Source organism: Panicum hallii, chromosome 3 (genome assembly GCF_002211085.1).
Source record: "Panicum hallii strain FIL2 chromosome 3, PHallii_v3.1, whole genome shotgun sequence".
In the NCBI taxonomy this organism is placed as follows: domain Eukaryota; kingdom Viridiplantae; phylum Streptophyta; class Magnoliopsida; order Poales; family Poaceae; genus Panicum; species Panicum hallii.
The window spans coordinates 44,717,598-44,732,848 of NC_038044.1; the positions used below are offsets into that span (position 1 = coordinate 44,717,598).

The 15,251-nt window shown below is 52.2% G+C and overlaps 1 protein-coding gene and 1 long non-coding RNA gene across 2 annotated transcripts; one reads left to right on the plus strand and one right to left on the minus strand.

Moving 5' to 3' along the window:
• Positions 1-317: 317 nt before the first annotated feature.
• On the plus strand, positions 318-1,368 carry LOC112887341. The gene is made up of 2 exons (XR_003227548.1): positions 318-618; positions 707-1,368. It is a non-coding gene; the product is annotated as an uncharacterized LOC112887341 (long non-coding RNA).
• Positions 1,369-11,842: 10,474 nt separating this feature from the next.
• Positions 11,843-12,379, minus strand: LOC112885440. The gene has a single exon (XM_025951062.1). The coding sequence runs from the start codon at positions 12,377-12,379 to the stop codon at positions 11,843-11,845; it is 537 nt and encodes a 178-aa protein (XP_025806847.1).
• Positions 12,380-15,251: the final 2,872 nt, after the last annotated feature.

Below are 15,251 nucleotides of genomic sequence, written 5' to 3' on the forward strand. Positions count from 1 at the left end.
GCACGCAGCCCATTAGCCACAGTGCCGGTCCAGCAGTCCCGCGCGTTCGTTTGGTCCACCGGTAGAGTTATGGGTCTTTCCGTCTCGTTGCCCGATTTCATTTTGTTTACTTGGTAGTAGTCCAATGGTTTACTTGGTAGTGAACTCTCTAGTCTATTATGGATCTGTTTGGATCCGTGGCTAAGGGTATAGTAAGACTCCAACAATACAGGTTCTCTTTATTTGGATACCTAGCCAAGGAGTAAAATGCATGAACGGTATTAAACTTTTAAAACGTATTTTTAAATCTTCAAATTTGCCTAATTGTGCTGTATAGATCCAAATCTTTATAACATCTGTTAAACTATTCGAGTGGCACGCTGATTGGATGATAACATGGACCTTACATGGGCACGCTGGTGAATATATGCAAGAATGCCCTTCAATATATGTATCCTCTCTCTTCCTCCACATCTCTCTCCTGCGTCGTGGCGCACCCAAGCCTGCACGGCACCGGCGACGTGGCCCTGGGCGTGCCCCTCACCGCGGGGCCCGTGGTCGCGAGGGCCGGAGCCGGGAGAGTGCCGGCCGCCGGAGTTCTGCCCCGCCCCTGCGGTCGATTGCAGGATTAAATCGCCGGTGATTTACTCCTCCGCTGCAGGCCACGCTTCTCTCTCTCAGTTGACTGGCCTCACTTCTCTCCCTATCTTGAACGCACAAGGAGCAGGCCCGCTCCAGCAGCGGTGGATCAGAGAGGAGCTCGTCAACACGGACTCTGTCAAAATCCGAGCGGCCAGAGCACGATTCCGACCAGCTCCATGGCGGAGGCAGCACCGGCTTCGCAGCGGAGGCCGAGACGGGCGCGAGCGGCGCGCCCATCATAGCGAGGAGGAGGAGGAGGCAGAGGTCAGAGCAGTGGAACGACCCATCGTTGGCGCCCGGCATCAGCGGAGTACGGGCCGGTGCGCAGGAAGGAGGAAGTGGAACGCCAACGAGCGGTGGGAGACGGCGAACCTGGGCCGACGCGCCTCGTCATGACCTCCCATGTGCAGCGTCGTCGCTGGAAGGGATCAGGGGAAGAAAGGGGGAGAGAGGAAGAGCTGACAAATGGGTCCCACATGTCAGGTCCATGTCATCGCCTAGTCAGTGTGTCACTCGGACGGTTTAACGGATGTTTTGAAGATTTGGACCTATATGATACAATTAGCAATTAGCAAGTTTGAGGGTTTGAAAATATATTTTAAAATTTGAGGATTTAAAAATATATTTTGAAATTTTGGAAGCTAGATGATATAGCCGGATAAATTCATATACGGCTCATGTATTTTACTCCCGAGCCAAGCCTCTAAAGTAGGTCCAGCAGGCTAAAAGGGAGCTCGGGATTAGCTTGCTAGCGGGCGGAGGTCGTTTCCAGCGGGGAATGACTACTTGGTAATCGAGTCCCTCAATTTTTAAAGCCAATAGAATGAGGCCACGTAGCATTGACTGTTGCCAAAAATTGAGTGACGCTGGGATAAAAAATCTCTCAATTTGTCAGCTGATCTTCCGGGTGGGAATCGGTTGAAAATTTGGCTACAAATCACTCAAAAAAAATCCCACTCCTACAATAAACAGACCCGTCGTGCACACAGCAGAAGGGTTTCTTGCAATTGATTACAAATGACCATGACAAAAATTTGAGAAATATAGAAAAAAATATAAATTTATAATATGAAAACATAATTTGCATTTGACCTACAATTTAAGCATAGCTCAACTGACAAGGTGCCTTATGGTGTCACCTGCGCCCCTAGATCTAGTCCTCAAAGCATGAGTGTTCTCACTTTTCAAGATTTATTTTAAGGATTATCAGATCTATTATTTCGGTGCTAGGCTACATGCCGCTCGATTGTGAGGTGACTATGGTGGCTAATCAATCTTAAGATATTCTGGCTCAGTTTCTCAAAGTTGATCAAATGGGTAGAGTTATGTATTCTATTCATAGGGGTGGGTGGGTGTGTTCATGTATAAACGTTTGTAATTATATTATATTTTACAAAAAAGTTAGTGTAATATGTATGTGAGTGTTTATATCTATACTATATTTCAAAAAAATATATTGACCTTACGAAACATTACAAGTTCTTTCATTAATTTTATTTGATCAAAACTAAGGCTGGACGAAAAGCTCGTTGCTCGCTAGATCGCTTGGCGGCTGTTAGTGGTTCTGCTCGGCTTCACTCGTTGAAAAATATTATCAAGCCAAGCTAAGATTTTAGCTCGTTAACTAGTCAGCTCGAGCTTGCTTGCGAGCAACTCGCGAGCCAAATACAATGAGCTTAAAACTGCCTAGCATATCAGCCCAAAATAGATCCGGCCCATATTCCTCAACCCAGCTCCACCAACCTTATAAAATGTTGCTCAATCAACTCCTAGTCCAATCCCCTCCCCCCCTCATCTACCTCAGCCCTAGCCACCGCACGGGCGCATGGCCGCCACCCGCACCCAGTAAGCAAGCAAGGCGAGCAAGCGGCAACCAGCGGCCCAGCGCCACGTGCCGCCCCGGCACCCTGGCTCAGCAACGCAGCTAGCGGCCACGCGCGCTACACCACGGCCGGCGGCCTCGCGTGCCCTAGCTCCGCATCGTGGCTGGCAGGACCCCACGCTGCACCACAGCCGGCGGCCTCCCGCGCCGTCCCCACCCCCAAGCTCCGCACCGTGGCCGAGGCCCCACGCGCGCCATCGCGGCCCCGTGAATCGCTCCCGCCCCAGGTTCAGGCATTAAGCCGCCCACTCATGTTTTCGAGCTGGCTCACGACCTAAATGAGCCAGCTCGAACTGGCAAACGAGCCGAGCTGAGCCCGACTTCTAGCTCGCTATGATAACAAGCCAAGCCAAGCTAGCTCGAGCCGAGCCGAGCCAAGCCGGCTCGATATCTAGCCTTAATCAAAATATATGACACCATAGTACATAGGCAACTCTAATGTTAAACTCGACTAAAACAAGCAACATAATCATCCAAATAAAAAGCAGATCCCCATGCCAATCAAAACCGAAAGAGGAATCAGACCCGTTGGAAGTATATATTACAAGAAAAATATTAATATTACATTATTACTAGAACACAAGATTGATTTGATATGAGGAAAATAGATTGCACCTTCTAATTTGATCTTAACAATACAAAAAATTTATGCAACATTAGATAATACATTTCACCTCATACATACTTTGGACATACAAAACAATACAAATTCTTCTATTAATTTGCTTAGAGCAAAAAAATATCATAGATATAATACAGGAAATTAGAAAGAGATCACCATCATTTTTTCGAGACCATGCCTCAGCGCGTTTTCATTAAGAAGATGAGAATTACACAACGCGACTACGAGAGAACCCTCGTAGCGCAGAGAACAAACCACCAAGCTGGTGATAAGGGACCTAAACTGAAACAAAAGAGCATGACAGCCCTGGAACGTAACTAGACGACCGAGTACAATTGAACCCATGAGATAAAAACCTCAACGCCATGACTATCTAAACATACTGCCAATTCAGAATAGCCGCTACGGCAAAGCATCCACTGGAGCGACAAAGCATGGTGGCAAAGCATCTGCCATAGAAGAGATGTAATACAATGGTGGCAAAGCATCCGCCAAATATGAACCCTGCAACAGCACAATGGAGCAGTCCGTGGAGAAGAAGATGACATGAAACACACAAGACACACATGTTTCCTCTCTGGAAGGGGTGAAGTAGATCCACAGTGAACATCAGCAGACCGATGATGAGTGGAGGTAATGGATGATGTTGACCACCCATGGGATGGGAGCCACCGCGACGAGCCATGGGGAGTGTCGGATTTGTACTTCAGCAAGTCCACCCGGGCTACGCCCAAGCAGTAGATTTGTAGGTGAGGGAGATCACAGAGCCAAGAACTTGATGTTAATACAAAGAAACAAGGGTTTTAGACAGGTTCGAGCCGTCGAGAGTGTAACACCCTACGTCCTGCGTTTTGGATTGTATTGACTAGTTTAGGGTTCGTGGAATGAATAGGCTAATTGCATTGTCCTTGATGGGTACCCCCATGGCTCCCTTATATAGCCGAGTAGCCATGGGTTACAACTTAGGTCAAGATCTACTTGGGTTGTTTACAAGGAAACGGGTCGGTTAAGATACATGATATTGCAGCTATCCGAGTCGGTCCAGATCCTGATCCCTAAGGACCCTGCTCGCCGTCCAGCCGAGTGCCTGTACGCCGGGTCATTTCACAGAGTTGTTCCCTAAAGAATCAAACCCCACTTGGCAGGGAGGTACCCGGGTCTACCTCCATCAAGCCCCCGAGTGTCGAGTTGTTGAATGGGTTCCCGCCAAAGCCACGAAACTGGTCGATGCTTTTTACGGCAAAAAGAACATCTCTTCAAACCTTCAAGCTCCGGCTACAATCTTGACATCAGTAGACTCCTACCTATTCCTTGATTTTTCAACGGGATGCGCCTCTAGGAGCACCCGTTGGGTGTAGCCCCCGAGCCTCAGAAGGGCTAGCAGAGGCATTTTGAGGGTCAATAGAGCAGATCTATCTCCCTGCTTCTGGATTGTTTGACATCCTCAAGATCCTACGGCGCCCAGCCCCCGAGCAAGGTTGCTTGTGGACTCGCGGAGACACGCCAAGTTGATAGGTGGAGCCCAGCCTGCAAGTAGGGTCGCTGGCGGAGTTGCGGAGACACGCTGAGTCAATAGGTGGTGCCTAGCCCCCAAGTAGGGTCGCTAGTGGAGTCGCAGAGACACGCCAAGTCAATAGGTGGTGCCCAGGCCCCGAGCAGGGTCGCTGATGGGGTCACGGAGACACGCCGAGTCAATAGGCGCACTGGCGGAATTGTGGAGACACGCCGAGTCGATAGGCGGTGCCCAACCCCCGAGCAGGGTCGTTGGAGGTGTCGTGAGACACGCCGAGTCAATAGGCGGTGTCCAGCTCTCGAGCGGGGTCGCTAGCGAAGTCGTGGAGACATGCTGAGTCAATAGGCGGCACCCAGCCCCCGAGCAGGGTCGCAGGGGGAGTCGCGGAGACATGTCAAGTCATTTGAAGATTTACCCCCTAAAGAACAATCCTGGAAATCTGGGATTTTAACAGATCTGGCCTCGCATCACCGTCAATAGCTTAACGCCATCTTCCTTCTTTACCATTCCAACCTCCTCCACGTGGTCAGATTTGTTACCGTTGGGGCTGACCGTCTGTTAAATCCCTTGACTGTTCCTCTATTCCTTCTGAAGTACGCTTCCTACTCGCTGTTAGCGGCGATTCGAATTCTGAGGGCAGAGCGGAGCGGGCTGTTAGGTTTTGAGTCGATATAAAAAGAACTGACCTGGACCATCCTTATCTGCTCACTTGCGCCTTTTTGTGCTCTCTCCGCCGCCACCAACCCGTTTCGGAACTCGTCGGCGTCCTCAAAAGCTCTCACCCTCTTCACCGTGCGCTCGCCGTCGCACCACCGGGCTTCTGCAACCACGCCAAGTCAAGAGATGGCCAGCGATGCCTCCGTAGCTTCCTCGCCGTTCGCTGCCGTCTCCCTCGAGGTGCCTACGCGGTCTCCTCTTGGAGAGACCGATTTACGGGTGGAAGTGCTGCCACAGCCAAGAATTCCCCACAAAGGACTGGACCGAGATGGTGGTCTTCCGGTCCATCTATGAGAAGGGGTTCGGCCTGCCCGCGGGGTCATTTTTCTGTGGGCTTCTTCACTACTACGGGCTGGAGGCGACGCACCTCAAGCCCAACTCCATCACACAGATCACCATCTTCATCCATCTGTGCATGGGCTTCTAGGGCATCACGCCCACTTCAACCTCTAGCGGGCCCTGTGCCACCTGAGGGCGTACTCGAAGAAGGGAATACCTGACATTGCGGGAGGGTCCGCCTTCTCGTTTCACCAAGGCGGCAAGAACTTGGAGGCTAGCCATAAGGACAACAACAAGAAATGGCAGAGGAGTGGTTTGCGGTGGTGAACCCAGCTCCTAGGCTCCCAAATGCCACATGGGAGGAGAAGCCCTCCAACGAGGAGATTGTCCAGGTGGAGGTCCTGCCGGCCAAGCTGCTCGAGCTCAAGGCCAGGAAGCTGACCGGGGCTGCAGTCGCCCTGTCCTTCTCCAAGCGGCTCACCTAGCCGATCTAGGAGAGAGTGCAGCTGGGCTATGAGTACTCAGGTCAGGATGACCCGACCCGGGTGATGAACCGCAAAGTCCCCCGCGCAGAGGCAATGAGCTGAGTCGCCTTCATCGAAAGCGGGGAAGTTCAGGACAAGGGCTGCCCAAAGGCGTACTGCCTCAAGTGGCCCACTAGCAAGGTGAGCATTCTTTGTGCCAAGTTGTTCTGCTTCATTCCAGGTCATTTTTGCGTTGTCCGTGTCCTTTAAGCCTTAGAATGTGTAGATAATAGCACCCAAATCTTTGGAGGAGAGGGTGGTGGAGTTCTGGTGCCCTGCAACGCTGCCGGAGGGGCAGTAGGGCAAAGCGATCGACTCGCCCGCTGGGCTTCCACAGCCGGCGGCGGGGGCCTTGGATTATTCCTTGACTCCTTTATTGGGAGTGAGTCGGGGGATGTTGTAGAAGTTACGGGGTTGGCTTCGTGTCAAGGAGGAGGCGCGCATGCGCAAGGTGGCCCTCTTCAAGGTGCAGAAGGGAGCAGCTCACCTGCAAGGTGGGGCTGCCTCCGCTTCGGATGCAGTGGTTGAGGAGGAGGGGGCTCGCGAGGGTGCGGCCGGCGGCAGCCATGGTGACCTCATGACTCCGAAGCCGGAGAAGGCGACTCATGGCATAGTCATTGTCAACTGCAGTGCCGCTGAAGACCAGCTTCAGCATGCGTCGCAGTGAGAAATAAGTTGGTCTCCTTCATTTCCTTTCATCCTTCCTTGGGGTGGCATGCTGAACTGAGGAAAAATATGGCTTATAGGAAGGCATCGCTTAGCGGTGCCAAGAGGAAGGCGGAGGAGTCCGCTAAGGAGGCCGATTTGGCCGAGGCGGCCAAGGGGCCAGCTTCCACGGGGGAGCGACTTTTGATCCGCGCCCATCTGTCTGATCAGACGGCGACGGAGGAGGAGAAGGTGGGGAAGGGGGCAGCAGACTCGGTGCCACCCCAGAATATTAACACCGAGTCAGCGGCGCCACTGCAGGAGGAGGCTACCGGCGGAACGGCCGCATCCAACCTCCCTGCAATCGATGCGGCACCACAGATACCGCCTCCGGCTCAGCCAGCCGTGACGGGATCACATGAAGGAGAGGCCGGGTGGCAAGAGCCCCCGGTGATAAGGGAGGCACTGCTGGCGGCGGTCCAGCACACGGAGGAGTTGGTGCAGGTAAGTACTTGGAGTCTTGTTGCTTTCGGTTCCTGGGGGCGTTTCCTGATGTGGTATGTGTGTAGTTTATAGCCGACCTGAGTCAGCGGGCTGTAGAGCACCTTCAGGTCGAGAATGACCCGGCTGATCGTGTGGGCTAGCTGGAGGAGCGACTGCAAGCGTTGGAATGCCACCACTCCGAGGCTGCCCGGAGGCATGCCGAGGAGAAGCGCGGTGAGCTTGATGTCATGTTCCGAATAATTTTTCTGATTTTGCCATGCCGAGCTGATTCGGGACCATTGCAGAGTTGCTGAAGGCAAACCACGCAATGGCCTGGGAGCTCGAGGTGGTGGTGGCTGCCAATAAGGAGCTGCATCAGCTCCACGAAGGAGCCGAAGGCCGTGAAGCGAATGCGGAGAACAAACTACAGCTCGAGAAATAGCGCTGTCATGGTAATGGCTGTATCTTGGATATGAGTCAGGTTGTAGGGTGCATCGGGGGCATCATGCTGATTCTCTTATCTATTTTTTGTAGAGCTGGAGTCACGCCTGGTCGAGTCGGGGTCGACCTTGGACCAAGTCATGGGCAAGGTGGACTCCCTTCTGGTGGCGTTCGAGCCAGAGTGGGTTGCCCTTGGCGAGGAGATGTTGACCTGCCTAGAGGTTGCTCGGGGCCATCTCAAGGCTTTTGTCAACAAGGCTGCCTGGGACTTGGTGCAGTTCACGATGGCCCTTGTGAAGTCCCATGACTCAGAGACGGACCTGGATCCGGTGGGGGAGGGCGTCGCTACTGACTGTACCGAGGATGAGTGGAAGGCGCACTTCACCGCCGTCAGGCCCCTCACTGAGCAAATCATGGGCCAGGTGAACCTGTAATATCAGTTAGTTTGCTGGGAAACAAGTAGTGGCCAAGAGCTGGCTGAAAAAAACAATGCCTTTATGTTGCATGTAATTAAATTGTCTTAATTTTTGATCTTCATGCTCCAGAGCCGAGTAGTTTCTGATTTGGCCGAGTGGTTAGGGTGCCGAATCCGTGATGTGCTTCATCCCATTGTGTTGAGAGCTGGTCATGGTGCACATGATGGTAGGAGTGATGCGGAGTGGACCCAGGACACACAGGATTGTGATCAATTTCTAGTTGGTCCGAGTTAATCGAAAGAAGGGCAGGTTGACCCATTGCGAGTTAGCATGACCGAGGGGAAGGGTATTATGCATGTTTGTTTTAGTAACACAAAGCATAAACGAGAATAAGGACATGAACTTTTTATTCATCTAGAAAGTTTTGGGTACATAGTTGATAATTCTTCTACGGATAGAAGCGTCGAAGGTGCTCGATGTTCCATGGTTTGCCAACGTCCGTGCCATTTTCTAGTTGGACTCCATAGGTCCCTGGGAGCACTACACTGCTGATGATGAAGGGTCCCTCCTAGGGGGAAGATAGCTTGTGAGCACCGGTTGTGGACTGCACACGTCGTAGGACCATGTCACCCACATTGAAGTCTCACCCATGTAAGTCTCGATTGTGGTAACGCCAGAGCTGCTGCTCATAACATGCGTGTTGTAGGGCTGCGGTGATGCGATGTTCTTCGACGGAGTTGATGTCTTGGTGGCGAGTTGTTTTGACCTTGCCCTCTTCGTAGTTCTGGATGCGCGGGGCACAAAAGGCGATGCCACTCAGGAGGACGGCTTTAGAACCATACACCAGGAAGAAGGAGGAGTAACCCGTGGCTCAGCTCTTCTGGCTGTGCAGGCCCCAGTCCACCTGAGGCAATTCTTGGAGCCACTTGTGGCCGTACTTCTCGATAGGGTCATAGATTCGCGCCTTGAGTCCCTGAAGGATCATACCTTTGGCACGTTTGACTTGACCATTGCATCGTGGGTGAGCCACTGATGCGTAGTAGACGTTGATACATCTGTCTTGGCAGTGGTCCCAGAATTCTCTTCCAGTGAACAATGTGCCCAAGGCAGTAATGATCCTGTTGGGGACACCAAATCTGTGGGAGATCTTCTGGATGAACTCTACCGCCGTGGGAGCCGTTATTGCCATGACTGGTTTGACTTTGATCCACTTGGTGAACTTGTCGATGGTGACGTAGATGTGGGTGAAGCCACCTATAGCGGTCTTGAGGGGTCCGGTTGAGTCGAGTTGCCCAGCAGCCGAAAGGCCATGAGGATGGTATCGTTCTCAAGACTTGTGCTATGACATGTTGCTGCTTGGTGAAGAACTGACATCTCATGCACTTCTTGATGATGTCCTGGGCGTTGGCGAGTGCTGTGAGCCAGTAGAAGTCAGATCTGAAAGCTTTCCCCACTAGAGTGGAGGCCCCTGCGTCGTTCCCGTAAACGCCTGAGTGGATTTCGCTGAGTAAAGCTACTCCATTGCACTAGGAGATGTACTTGGACAAGGTTCGAGATGACACCGAGTGCTTGAACAGATCATAGCTAATGACGACTTAACTAGCCGCTCGCCTGGAAAGCTTTTCGTGCTCTTTCTTCTCAGGGTAAGATTTGTTGTTTATGATGAAGTTGATTATGGGTGCTCACTAATCAGCCTCGATGACGAGTACTTCCTGGCCCTCTGCTGGTACTAAGTTAGGCTTGGTGGGAGGTTCTTCCTCGATCTTCACCGTGGGGCTACTGAGAGCCGGATGAATACTTCGGCAAGGACCAGAGCTCATTTAGAACTGAGTTTGGTGAGGACGTCTGTTGCGACGTTGTAGTCCCTCGGGACGTGGTGGAACTCTAGGTCATAGAATTTGGCCTCGAGCTTTCTTATCTCCTTGCAGTATGCGTCCATCTTCTCGTAGGTGCACTCTCAGTCTTTGTTGACTTGTTGGATGATGAATTTGGAGTCACCATAAGCTAGGAGTCGCTTGATGCCGAGTGAGGCGGCGATCCGGAGACCATGGATGGGGGCCTCGTACTCCGCGACATTATTTGTGACCTTGAAGAGCAGTTGGTGGACGTACTTGAGCTGTTCGCCTCTTGGAGATATGAAAAGTACTCCCGCACAGACACCATCAAAGTTGAGGGCGCCGTCGAAGTACATCTTCTAGTGCTTGGGTCCTTGCTCTGGCGGTGGATCTTGGATCTCAGTCCACTCAGCCACGAAGTCAGCCAGGGCCTATGACTTGATCGTAGACTGGGGGACGAACTTGAAGGAGAGCGCGCCGAGCTCAACGGACCACCTGATGACTCAGCCATTGGCGTCTCAATTATGGGGGATGTCGCCGAGTGGAAAGGAGGATACGATCTTGACATTGTGCGCCTGGAAGTAGTGCTGGAGTTTCCTGGACGTGATGAGTATGACATGCAGGAGCTTCTGGACTTGTGGATAGCGCACCTTTGAGTCGCTGAGTACCTCGCTGATGAAGTAGACTGGTCGTTGCACCTTGTAAACATGCCCTGGTTCGTCTCGTTCGATGACCAGGACCGTGCTAACCACATGCGTGGTAGGGCTTCATTTGGGTTCGTGGCCGTGAGCACTGGCATGGTGGTTAAGAAGTCCTTCAAGTTGTGGAATGCCTTGGAGGCATCCTCATTCCACTTGAACTTGTCAGACTTTCGGAGTAGTTTGAAGAATGGCAAACACTTATCGCCAAGTCAACTGATGAATCGGCTGAGGGCCGCCATGCACCCGATCAATTTCATCAGGTCTTTTTTGCTCCGAGGTGGCTTCATGTTCCTGATGGCATTGACCTTGGTGGGGTTGGCTTTGATGCCTCGGTTGTTGATGAAGAAGCCGAGGAGTTTCCAGGATGGACACCAAAAATGCACTTGGTAGGGTTGAGTTTCCATTTGAATTTCTTGAGATTTTCAAACATTTCAGCCAGGTCAGTGATGAATTGATCATGTGATCGTGTCTTGACTACCACATCATCAATGTAGGCCTCGACGTTGCACCTGATTTGCCCATAGAGGCATCTCTGGATGGCCTTTTGATAGGTGGCACCTGCGTTCTTGAGCCCAAACGTCATGGTGTTGTAGCAATATGTCTCGAAGAGGGTAATGAATGAAGTCTTCTCTTGATCTGATTCCTTGAGGGCGATCTGATGATACCCAGAGTAGTAGTTGAGGAAGGAGAGGAGGACGCACCTGGCTGTTGAGTTGACAACCTGGTCGATGTGTGGGAGGGGAAGGGGTCTTTAGGGCAGTGTTTGTTGAGATCTGTATAGTCAACACATATTCTCCATTCACCATTTTTCTTTTTTGCAAGGACTGGGTTTGCCAGCCATTCTGGGTGTGTGACTTCACGGATGAACTTTGCGGCTAGGAGCCAAGTAACTTCTACCCTAATAGTCTCCTTTCGATCCTAGACGAAGTGGCGTATTCGTTGCTTGACGGGTCAAGCCTTTTCGTTGAGATCCAAGGAGTGCTCAGCCTCTTTCCTTGAAACACCTAGCATGTCGGAGGGCTTCCATGCAAAGTTGTCCTAATTGGCGCGGAGGAAGGAGGTGAGCGCGTCTTCCTATGCTTGGTCAAGCCCTGTGCCAATCAGGGTGGTTTTGTCAGGGTCGTCCTTCCTGAGGAGGATGGCCTTTGTCTCATGGCCTGGCTTCAGCTGTGAATCGGCAGCGAGTCATTTTTTGGGATGGTGAGATCCTCGGGAGGAATCTTCTTTGCCGACTCGGCTACTAAGACTGCATTCTTGGACAGCTCCAATTCTTCAGAGAGGTTGATATTCTCAGTCTTGAAGGAGTGAGATGCCTTCAGGTCACCGTAGATGGAGATGACTCCGTTCGGTGCCGGCATCTTGAAGACAAGATATGTGTGGTTGGGGATCGGTATGAACCTGGCGAGGGCGGGCCTCCCTCGGATTGCGTGGCATGAGGTTTCAAATAACGCCACCTCAAAGTGAAGATGCTCTGTTCGGGAGTTCTCTCGGGTTCCAAAGGTGACAGGAAGGGTCACTTGGCCGACGGGGGTCGAGCCGGAGCCTGGGATGATTCTGTAGAAGTCTTCCTGGGTCAGGACCAGAGAAGTCATGTCAGGGCCCATGCTCTCTGGTGTCTTGGAGAAGATGATGTTGAGGCCACTGCCTCTGTCGATAAGCACCTTGGAAAGGCAGACCATGCTCATCACCGGGCTGACCATGAGTGGATATGAGCCTGGGCTGGGGAGGTGGACCCAATGATCGCGTCGATTGAAGGTAATGGGACCTCTGACCATCGCAGGGGCTCAACCGGATGCTAGAATACCGAGTTGACCTCCCTCTGATCTAGCTTGAGCTGGTGTTGGCACCGTGGGGCCTTGGAGCCACTGTAGATGAAGTTGACGGTGCGGTTAGCATCTTGGAAGTCTCCAGGAGACTTGTCAACTAGTTCTTTGCAATTACGCCTGGAACCTTTGGAGCCGCCTGCCTTGTCCTGGTCATTGTAGCGAGGACGCTTGGAGTCGTCGGCCTCCATGCTGTTGCTGAGTGCATGGCACTTGCTGGCAGTGTGGTTGGCATCCTTGTGCCAGGGGCACTTGCCATCTAGGAGCTGATCCAAGTTGTCTTGGTTGTTGGAGGTGCGTTGTCGACGTCCATCTGCCATGGCAATGGTGTTCTCAGGGCCATGCTTGTGGTCCTGGTTCTTGGACGACTGAGGACAGTCGTGGTTCTTGTTGGAGTTATGCTAGGGAGGGCGACCGTCGTGGCGCTGGCGATCATCATGGCGTGGCTTGGGGCGATTGTTGGAGTTTTGTTGGTCCTTGTGGTGACGATGCGCTTTTTCGGCACCCTCCATGTCAGTGTGCTTGTTGACGACCGCCATCATCTCTAAGACCGTCTTGGGGTTGCTCTCGAACATCTTGCACCAGAGCTCGATGTTGTGCAGCCCTTGGTAGAAGTAGTAGATAACGTCCCTATCATCAACCTCTGTAATTGTTTTACAGTTAGCAAAGTACCTTTCATTGTAGTGATGAAGTGACTCGTTGGGTTGCTAAGTGACACTGCCCAGATCCCATCTAGTTTTGGGACCCGGCAGGAAGCCTGGAAGTGTTTGACGAAGGCCGCGTAGAGATCTTGCCAGCTGTTGATGGAGCTGGGTCAAAGTCCCTCAAGCCAATTCAAAGCTTGGCGGCTCATCATCATCGGGAAGTAGGCCGCCATAATGTCGTTGCTGCCGTTGGCAGCTCATACGATGATGGAGTAGGTGCAGAGCCATGTCCTAGGGTCGGAATCAAAGTTGAACTTGTCGATGCCGACTGGCTTGAATGTGGCAGACCATGAGATGCACCGGAGTCAGTTGGAGAAGTCCAAGAAGCCCTCGAGGTCGCCGCCAGCGTTGTTGTCGGGGTTGGCGGGTGCCTGCGGTGGGGGTCGAGGAGGTCGCTAAGGACCGTCATGGCCGCGTCGACCCCTTTGCCTCTGTTGGCATTAAGGGGGCCGTACTCTTCGTCGAACCTTCGCTGGTGCTCCTGTTCGGTCTAGTCGTGTTCCTGATGATGGTTGTTGATGACCGGCCAGAGATCTCAATTGTTGTTGTTGACGTTGGCCCAGAGATCGGGCTGATAAACCTCGTCCTCATTGGGGTGGTTGCCGGCCGAGTGGCGGGAGTTGCTGGACTAGGCCCGAAGGGCCAAGTAATCCTTCCTCAGGTGCTGGACCTATGTCGATGTGACATGGAGATGAGTCCACGCTTGCTTGAGCTCCGGTGATAGGGGAAGCATTTCGAGTAGCTTGAATGTGGCGGCCAGATTGGCTGAAGGGGTGGCAAAGACCTGCTGGCCGTCACACTCCAGGATGAAGTCGTTGTCAAGGTTCCTCGGAGTCGGTGCAGCTGGTCGAGGTGCCGCAACCCTGGGGTGGCAACTTTCCACAGTACCAAGATCTGCTTAGGCCTGCGCGATGGTCTCCTCGTTCCGGCGCTGCTGACGATCGATGTTATGGCTGCACTGGAGGTTTCGGTCCTCAAGGTCTTCGACGGTTGTCGAGCGGATCCGGAGAGTTGATACAGTTGGGTGGGAAGGTAAAGAAAGCATCCTGATAATCGTTGTCTGGTCCTTGGATCAGATCAAATCTGACTTGGTCAACACTGGGTTGAACCAGATCGCAAAAGTGGAGATTTTCCATGGACACTCGGATCTTATCCGAACAAACCGCGAAGTTGTTGCAGAGTCCGAAAGAGATCTGTCAGGTCGGGTCGCTCGGACGTCGGAGCTCAGCTTCCGCGAGCTCGATGCACTCTGCAATGGAGCGGCCGACGCAATCTACTCCGGAGAGGATATCGTCGATGTCGATCCAATGGCGACGAGTCACCCTATGATGGCTCTAGGCTGGGCTGTCGATGGAGAGCTCATCGACCCGGCGAGTGATGGAGCCGAAAAGGGTCAGATCGGATCTAGAACCCTAAAAGCTTTCTACCTTGGATGATGGGGCGAAAGTGAGTGGACTCCTAGGAGTCATCATCTAGGGGAAGTCGCCGAAGATGATGGAGTGGCTGGCGGTGGCCTAGATCTGCAGCATCACTTGCACAAAGAAGAAGACACCAGAGTTGCTGGCCATCAAGTTCGCCAAAAGGACTCTGAAAATCCCCCTACCTGGTGTGCCAACTATCGAATTTGTACTCTGGCAAGTCCACCTAGGGTATGCCCAAGCAGTAGATTTGTAGGTGAGGGAGATCACAGTGCCAAGAACTTGATGGCAACACAAAGACGCAAGGCTTTTAGATAGGTTCGGGCTGCCAAGAGCGTTACACCCTTCCTATGTTCTGGATTATTTTGACCGGTTTAGGCTTGTGGAATGAATAGGCTAATTGCATTGTCCTTGATGGGTACCCCCATATCTCCATTATATAGCTGAGTACCCGTGGGTTACAAGTTAAGTCAAGATCTACTTAGGTTTTTAACAAGGAAACGGGTTGGTTAAGATAGATGATATCGCAGCTATCCAAGTTGGCCCAGTCTTGATCTGTAAGAACCCTGCCTGTCGTCTAGATGAGTGCCTATACGCAAGGTCATTTCATGGAGTCGATCCCTGAAG

Excerpts from the sequence above, each read along its gene's own strand:
- LOC112885440 (XM_025951062.1), bottom strand. The coding sequence starts at position 12,379 with ATGGTCAGCCCGGTGATGAGCATGGTCTGCCTTTCCAAGGTGCTTATC.